At 49.4% G+C, this 8,810-nt stretch overlaps 1 protein-coding gene across 1 annotated transcript; it reads left to right on the forward strand.

Moving 5' to 3' along the window:
• Positions 1-418: 418 nt before the first annotated feature.
• Positions 419-8,483, forward strand: DNAJC19 (DnaJ heat shock protein family (Hsp40) member C19). The gene is made up of 6 exons (XM_075827789.1): positions 419-529; positions 1,361-1,412; positions 2,142-2,215; positions 6,641-6,717; positions 7,455-7,525; positions 8,309-8,483. The coding sequence occupies exons 1-6, from the start codon at positions 527-529 to the stop codon at positions 8,383-8,385; spliced, it is 354 nt and encodes a 117-aa protein (XP_075683904.1). The 5' UTR covers positions 419-526; the 3' UTR covers positions 8,386-8,483.
• The last annotated feature ends 327 nt before the right edge of the window (positions 8,484-8,810 follow it).

Below are 8,810 nucleotides of genomic sequence, written 5' to 3' on the forward strand. Positions count from 1 at the left end.
CCTCGTATTGCGCCGTTAACGGAAACATAAAAAAGTCATGGTTCTCGGAATGCAACGATGAAAAAACTGAAGCCAAAAATTGCTTGAATTGGCCAGTCACAAAAACGTCAGCTGCCGATCTGGATCATTTCATTTACTAAACGTGACCCAAATAGAATAATGTTTGCAGCAAAAGAAATCCAGATCAGATCAGATTGCTACGATTGTTTATCTTTCCTAATTATTTTAGTGACTGCAAAAAAAAGCTCCATGAAAGTGGCCGGGATAAGAAAAGTCGCTTACAATCATTATCCTTGACAGATCACATCGCTTTAGATCGGATTGTCAGCACTGTGCGTCTGTGAACAATAAAGTTGCGACTTTCAAAAAAAAGAAAAAAAAAAGTGCTACGGATCAACCTAACCTTGCTCATGCAGTGGGCGGGGTTACGGACGGAAGAGGCGGCCTCCAGGTCTGGCCACTTGGTGAGGGCATGGTGTCCAGGTGGTAACGCTGCGGCTTCGGCTTCTGGTCAGCGCTTGTCAGCATGGTAAGGCCGCGTGTGAGGCAGAGCACGGAGCCTGACCAGAGACACCATGCAGAGGTCACGTGTCTGCAGTAAACTAACCCTGTCAATCACTGGTCACATGACAGATCTACAACCAGAGGTCACGTGTCTCCAGTTAACTGACCCGGTCAATCACTGGTGGTCACATGACCTTTGTGCCCTGAGCTGTCAATCATCTTGATTGACAGGCGTCCCAATACCCTGTCAGGCTGGGGGCGGGCCCTCTCTGACGTTGCGCCTTTTTGACGTTACGTTGGTTGGAATCCATAATGCGGCGCGGTCTGTGATTTAAACGGTTCGTCCGGTTTTAAGTAAACGCAACTTTCTTATACTTTGTTTAGATTCCTCAATGTTCTCAAAAACTCTGCTTGCTGTTGGTGAATGGGAACGTACTAAACCGCTGTCATGGTGACACAGGTGCATGGTTTGTTGCAGGAGAGAGGTCTGATACACAGTAACAAGCCCTGCAGCTGTGCAAGGTCGCCTTCACACTATTGACTAGGGTTTCACTGCAGGGGCCCCTATAATGCCTAGAAAAGGCGGTGATGCTAGCGGGGCTCCTCCGGCTACTGCAACTTGTAGGAGAAAAGTATAAGGGCCCCTGTGTTTTGGCTATTATAGGGGCCCCAGAGACCGCATGTTGGGGCCCCGCTCCCTATTGTATTATTGTACAGTGCGGCTAGGGACGTTTTATCGTAAAGTCTTGTGGGGGCCGTGGTCGGAGGGGCTCATATATAGCTCCTGCCTCCGTCAGCCATGTTTTATATAAATGACGGGTTTGTAATGTTCTGTTTTTGTTGTTTTCCTTGTCAGGCGAGCTCGTTGATCGCTGCCGGCCTCACCATCGCAGTTGCAGGATTTGCAGGTACTTTACAGATGGAGCAGTCTGCAGTGATTTAAAGGGGTTGTCCAGGCTGGGGGCGGTTTTTCATACTAATGACCTCTCCACCGGATAGGTTATCAGTATATGATCGGTGGGGGTCCACCGACACCCGACCCCCGCACTGATCGGCTTCCTCCACCACCGGGTGTTATGCAGGGTCTTGGTTGGAAGGAGATGTCTCTGGTCCCTGTATAGCTATACAGGGACCGGAGACATCTCCTTCCAACACCGACCCTGCGTAACACCCGGTGCCAGGGCAGCTGATCAGTGCGGGGTCCGGGTGTCGGTGGACCCCCACCGATCATATACTGATAACCTATCCGGTGGAGAGGTCATTAGTATGAAAACTTCCCCCCCCCGTGCCCAGACAGCCCCTCTAAGGAAATGCTAAAAGGGTGTTCCCAGAATGGACAATTCTCCTGTGGACATGTGATCAATGTCTGATCGCTGGAGCCCCAATTGATCATGAGTGCGAGAGTCCCAGGTCCTCATTACTGCTGGACCGCAGTGAGGAGAAAATCGGATGTAGTGGCGGTCAAGCATTCGCGCTGCCGTGCCATTCAAAGTCTATACCTCTTACCCCCCCCCCAATACAAAATAGAAGTTGGAGACTCAAAATCGGTACTTTCCTTAAGGAGTTAATGGCTCAGGTGAATGCCGCCAATGTAAGGAGGTCTCCTAACCCCCGTATCATGTGTTTCATCTTCTCAGGCCGCTACGCGTTGCAGGCGTTCAAGCACCTGGAGCCTCAAGTCAAACAAGCGATTCAGACGCTGCCAAAGTCGGTAAGAAAACTGATCCGTCCTTCTCTTGTAGGACCTCGTGCACACAGTCATATAACAGATCCATGTGATACAGAGACGTAATATGGAGGCCGCCGCTCGCTCCGGGCCTCTGCTGTACCGCGTCTCGCTGTAGGGGGCTCCGCGTCTCGCTGTGGGGGTTCCGCGTCTCGCTGTGGGGGGCTCCGCGTCTCGCTGTGGGGGGCTCCGCGTCTCGCTGTGGGGGGCTCCACCTCTCGCTGTGGGGGGCTCCGCCTCTCGCTGTAGGGGGCTCCGCGTCTCTTCCATATACACGAGCCCTAAGGCTGCAAGTGGTTCCGCATTAGTACACATGTCCATAGTAGCATTACCACAGTGGGCTGTGATTGGTGGATATACAAACAAAGATGCAGCAGCAATGGAACTCGAGGCACCGCTTCTCTCCAGAAGGGGGTCTATGTGTTTGGACTGAACTGCAAAGCATCATAGGATTCACAATCGCTCCCCCAGGAGCTGTCCCTTAAAGGGAATGTGTCGCGAATGAAACCTTTTTTTTTTAAGTGTCGTTTCTTATTTCTATTATAGTTTTTACGTTTTTTTTTGCTGTATTTTTTTTTTCTTCCATGTGGTGGAAAGTATTAAAAATAAAATAACAATGTGACGTTTTCCTATGTTGGCCACCAGGGGGAGCACTTCCCAGAATTACAGCAAGGTGAATAAGGCAAAGCAACCTGACTCACAGCTGCTGTAAATGTGGGAGGGAATCGACCACGTAAAAAATGCCCTGTCGGAACAGAACGCCGTATTTCCCATTGAAACCAATGGGCAGATGCTTGTAGGTCTTCTAATTCCGATTTTTCGGCTGAAAACATAGTGTGTGAACATACGCTTAGAATGATGAAAGTGAAGTGAATGACTTTTCAGTTGACCGGTTCACACGCCGTGTATTTGACACGGGTTTTTTTTGCACATTTTACGTGCCAAAAACCACATAAAAAAACCGCTTGATTACACTTGATTTTGTGTGTTTGGGGGATTTGTATTTGTGTGTGTGTGTGTGGGGGTGCTCGCCACTGATTCTTCAAAACCGCTGATAAGCGGCTATGAAGTATCAGCGGCGCCCGTGCACACTCCGCTCTGACACACGCACGGGAAAAGTCTTAAACGGGTCGTCCAGGAAAACATGGCGCCGCTCCTGTCCTCAGGTCGTGTGTGGTATTACAGCTCTGTCCTATTCACTTCAATGGAGGTAAACTGCAATACCAGATACAACCTGAGGGCAGGTGCGGCGCTGTGTCTCCAATCCGGACACCCCTTCTGTCCTGAGATAACCAGGCGGGTGTCAGAGCCACCCACCGCCTTCACTGCAGCCATACAACTACGGCATGAGGGCAGGGCTTGTCCTGAGTGCACGGTCTCTTGTTATGGACAGATTTATAGTCACATGAACCCCGTCTGCATCAGAACCGGTAACCTAGGTCCCATCACATGACAGAGGGGGATCACCAAAAACCCTGTGCACCCTCAGCCCGTCCATCCAGCCCTTTCCTGGTTATATGTGCTTCTGGGAAAGCTGGGTGACCACCATTACCCCTCCTACTGGAGTGTTTGGGGATGTGACTAATGAACCTCTCACACTCCAGTAGGAGGGGTAATGGTGGTCACCCAGATTTCCCAGACCCCTGAACGGTAAATCTCTCTAGTTGTGCTGAGACTGTTTGGGGATGTGACTAATGAACCTCTCAGTCTCAGCACAACTAGAGATATTTATCGTTCAGGGGTCTGGGAAAGCTGGGTACCACACTAACAGCGGGCATATTGTTAGCACCCAGCTTTCCCAGGACAGTTACATCATAGAGAGTCCTGCACGACTATAGGGGGGGCGCGTCGGGTGGGGGGGGCCGTCGGGGGTCACGAGGGCGGCAGTCTGTGAAAGAGAGAGGGACAGACAGAGACACACACCTTACCTGCAGTGCAGCTGGTCTTCATAATGGCGCCTGCTCTCTCCCTGCAATCAGCTGCTCTGCTGTGTGACTGAACTGGGTCTGCGCAGTACAGAGCCAGAGAGCAGAAGCAATGGAAGGGAGCCGTTCATTGTGCCCTATGCACTGTAGCTGCCGTGTTCCGTCTCTGTATGTGCCGTGTTCCGTCTCTGTATGTGCCGTGTTCCGTCTCTGTATGTGCCGTGTTCCGTCTCTGTATGTGCCGTGTTCCGTCTCTGTATGTGCCGTGTTCCGTCTCTGTATGTGCCGTGTTCCGTCTCTGTATGTGCCGTGTTCCGTCTCTGTATGTGCCGTGTTCCGTCTCTGTATGTGCCGTGTTCCGTCTCTGTATGTGCCGTGTTCCGTCTCTGTATGTGTCGTGTTCCGTCTCTGTATGTGTCGTGTTCCGTCTCTGTATGTGCCGTGTTCCGTCTCTGTATGTGCCGTGTTCCGTCTCTGTATGTGCCGTGTTCCGTCTCTGTATGTGCCGTGTTCCGTCTCTGTATGTGCCGTGTTCCGTCTCTGTATGTGCCGTGTTCCGTCTCTGTATGTGCCGTGTTCCGTCTCTGTATGTGCCGTGTTCCGTCTCTGTATGTGCCGTGTTCCGTCTCTGTATGTGCCGTGTTCCGTCTCTGTATGTGCCGTGTTCCGTCTCTGTATGTGCCGTGTTCCGTCTCTGTATGTGCCGTGTTCCGTCTCTGTATGTGCCGTGTTCCGTCTCTGTATGTGCCGTGTTCCGTCTCTGTATGTGCCGTGTTCCGTCTCTGTATGTGCCGTGTTCCGTCTCTGTATGTGCCGTGTTCCGTCTCTGTATGTGCCGTGTTCCGTCTCTGTATGTGCCGTGTTCCGTCTCTGTATGTGCCGTGTTCCGTCTCTGTATGTGCCGTGTTCCGTCTCTGTATGTGCCGTGTTCCGTCTCTGTATGTGCCGTGTTCCGTCTCTGTATGTGCCGTGTTCCGTCTCTGTATGTGCCGTGTTCCGTCTCTGTATGTGCCGTGTTCCGTCTCTGTATGTGCCGTGTTCCGTCTCTGTATGTGCCGTGTTCCGTCTCTGTATGTGCCGTGTTCCGTCTCTGTATGTGCCGTGTTCCGTCTCTGTATGTGCCGTGTTCCGTCTCTGTATGTGCCGTGTTCCGTCTCTGTATGTGCCGTGTTCCGTCTCTGTATGTGCCGTGTTCCGTCTCTGTATGTGCCGTGTTCCGTCTCTGTATGTGCCGTGTTCCGTCTCTGTATGTGCCGTGTTCCGTCTCTGTATGTGCCGTGTTCCGTCTCTGTATGTGCCGTGTTCCGTCTCTGTATGTGCCGTGTTCCGTCTCTGTATGTGCCGTGTTCCGTCTCTGTATGTGCCGTGTTCCGTCTCTGTATGTGCCGTGTTCCGTCTCTGTATGTGCCGTGTTCCGTCTCTGTATGTGCCGTGTTCCGTCTCTGTATGTGCCGTGTTCCGTCTCTGTATGTGCCGTGTTCCGTCTCTGTATGTGCCGTGTTCCGTCTCTGTATGTGCCGTGTTCCGTCTCTGTATGTGCCGTGTTCCGTCTCTGTATGTGCCGTGTTCCGTCTCTGTATGTGCCGTGTTCCGTCTCTGTATGTGCCGTGTTCCGTCTCTGTATGTGTCGTGTTCCGTCTCTGTATGTCTCGTTAATCGACACATAGAGATGAAAAAAAAAAAAAATGGCAGCCCCCATAGTGAAGTAAAAGAAATAAAAAAATAAAAAGTACAACACAAATAAATAAAACTTATTTTAATGACATACTAAAATAAATATTATATAAAAAAAGAAAATCCGCGACACCCGTCCCTTTATGACCATAAGCACAAAGATCATTGACTTCTATGGGAGAGTGTAGTGAGCATGCTCTGTGACCGCGGGGGGGGGGAGCCCCGAGCTATCCCTATTGCTTATTGTCAATGGCGGATCCTGTGTTATCTGCCTCCAGCTTTATAATAGAGGCGTTACCTCTCACTCTTATCTGCCCCCGGTGTACACAGCACAAGCCCAGGAAGTCCTAATTCACTAAAGTCAATGCGCCGTCCATGTAATACTTAGGACCACCAGGTCCTCTTCGCTCTAGTTGTGGGGGTCCGATCATTCCTCATTCTTTAATTCCCATATGTCCTGAGAGAACGACCCCTTAAACCATGAAACGCGTGCCATGACTAGAATTTGGCGCCTTGAGTTTATATCAAACCCCAGAATCTTGGCCTTCCTGTACCAGGCTTAAAGCTCTAGGTATAATATTCGGGGCGCAGCGCTCGTTTGACTCGGAGAGCAGGATGAAAAGTTATAATTCCTGGTGCAGTGTCGGGGGAGGGGAGGGGGAGCTGCAAGTGGGAGCAGGAAGAAAGTTCCCAAGCTCTGGGTCCGTAATGAATAGATTTTTTTTTTTTTCTTACAAAATTGCATGAAGGCGCCCGTTAGTGTAAAGTGGAATTTTTTTTTCTTTTGTAAATTTGTATCTTTTCTTTTTAGCCCTTTGCCGGTTTTTACAAAGGTGGATTTGAACCCAAAATGAACAAAAGGGAAGCGGCGCTGGTGCTAGGCGTAAGGTGAGCGGCAACGTGTCCTCTATAAAGGAGACCGTCACAATGTCAGTCCATATAAAATAATGAAGTCCCTGACAGAGGGGTCCATCAGGACAGGTCATGTGCAGCTTTTTAGCCAATCAGGCGAGGAATATGCAGCCCTAGCTTTCATGTGATTGGCTACAAAGCTGCAGGAGGGTGCGACTCCTGCTGGGGGGTATTTGCTTTGGCAGCAGGAAAAGGTTTTAGGCTCCATATGGGCTATTATACAGACTCACTGAGGATTGTCTACACTGTGCAGATTGTCAGCCTCAGGAATGTTCACATTCACTGACAGCAATCACCGGCAGTCCCATAAAGAATGAATGGAGGGTCCCATGTTATAGAAAGCGGTTGTTCTGCAAATAAGGGAAGCCCCCCCCCCCCCCCCCCCTCTCCCCCGGGTGTGCTATTACAGTCTGTGCACGTAATAAGAATCAGGATGGGGTGTGTTAGACAGTAGCTCCATATGCTCATACAGCTGCAATTTTGTTACAATGTATCCAGTCTGGGTTCTCTGGGCTAAAGACACCTGCACTGATCGTAGCAAACCCTCAGCTGCGCGCGCAGCGCTAAATTAGGAAGGGTTTTCATTCTCGGGATGTTAACAATAATCTTTTAATTCGCTGACAGCAAGCAGAGGTATTGAAAATGATGACCTTTTTAACCTTTCGTTATACATTGATAAGTGCTGACGTTTCCTCCCATCTGTTCTCTTGTAGCCCCACCGCAAATAAATCAAAAATCAGGGAAGCTCACAGGCGGATAATGCTGCTCAATCATCCGGACAAAGGTAAACGGAGCAATGAAACCCCACCCCCACCCGCTGACGGGGGAGGGGGAAAGGATTGTGTTCTTTTGGTGACTCATGCGCTTTGACTTCATGGGCGTCATACACCGACCTTACTATTAACAATATATAGATATTTACAGCAAAATTCCTTTAATCCGGCATCTGATAATCCAGAAAATCTGATAATCCGGTGATTTCCGGATATACAGATATCTAGATAGATAACATCTTTCTCAAACCAAAAAACCATCGTCCAATGGCTGCCGAGGTCGGACAACCCCCCGCACAGTGGCTGACTCTGTAATCTGATATAATATAACTCTATAATAGTTCACCTGGCCGACTTTTTACCTACAAAGGTCTTATACACATGTAATGTCCTCAGTATAATGTACAGGCACTCAGTATAATGTACATGAAAAAGATCTTCTCGTGTGTCCCCATGTCAACACTTCCTGTCACAGTGAGGATCCTAATCGCCATCAATATCCACATAATTGGTTTGCGTAGTGGCGGCTGTGTGTATGTGCGGCCTTGAAAAAAAGTTTCATAGATTACTACATTCACGATTGTGAGGTTTTTTTTTTTATGCCTGGAGTTACAGGCCTGATCTGAACCCATGGCAACACTTCCTGTCTGTTCTACAGAGCCATTATGTGGATCCAAATGCCCCCACATATATAAACATTGCTGCCGCTATTAAAAACAATGAGCACAGGAAGTGTTGTCATGGGGATACAGAAGTAGTCCAGCCACGGTTATGGATGCATTTCTCTCTTACAGGAGGATCTCCTTATATCGCGGCCAAGATTAACGAAGCAAAGGATTTACTGGATGGTCAAGCAAAGAAATCGGCTTAAGTGACCGCGACGACAGAGAACTGTTTATAATTTTACCTCGCAGAGAATCTTCCGGGATTTACGGGGAAGTGATTGTCAATAAAGCGGAATGAATTGTGCGCGCCGGTGAGATTTACTGCGAGAGAGCGACATTCTCCTGTAATCAGAGTCCGTTATTATATGGTGCATGCAGGAGACAGGCCAGCAGCTTATAATAGTCCAGGAGCGTAATAAGAGGAGCGGCTGATATCAGTCACATATACAGATGTAGGGACCGGGCGTTATAATAGTCCAGGAGCGTAATAAGAGGAGCAGCTGATATCAGTCACATATACAGATGTAGGGACCGGGCGTTATAATAGTCCAGGAGCGTAATAAGAGGAGCGGCTGATATCGCTCACATATATAGATGTAGGGACTGGCCTGGGCGTTATAATAGTCCAGGA

The sequence above is a fragment of the Rhinoderma darwinii genome, chromosome 5 (assembly GCF_050947455.1).
Source record: "Rhinoderma darwinii isolate aRhiDar2 chromosome 5, aRhiDar2.hap1, whole genome shotgun sequence".
Taxonomy (NCBI): domain Eukaryota; kingdom Metazoa; phylum Chordata; class Amphibia; order Anura; family Rhinodermatidae; genus Rhinoderma; species Rhinoderma darwinii.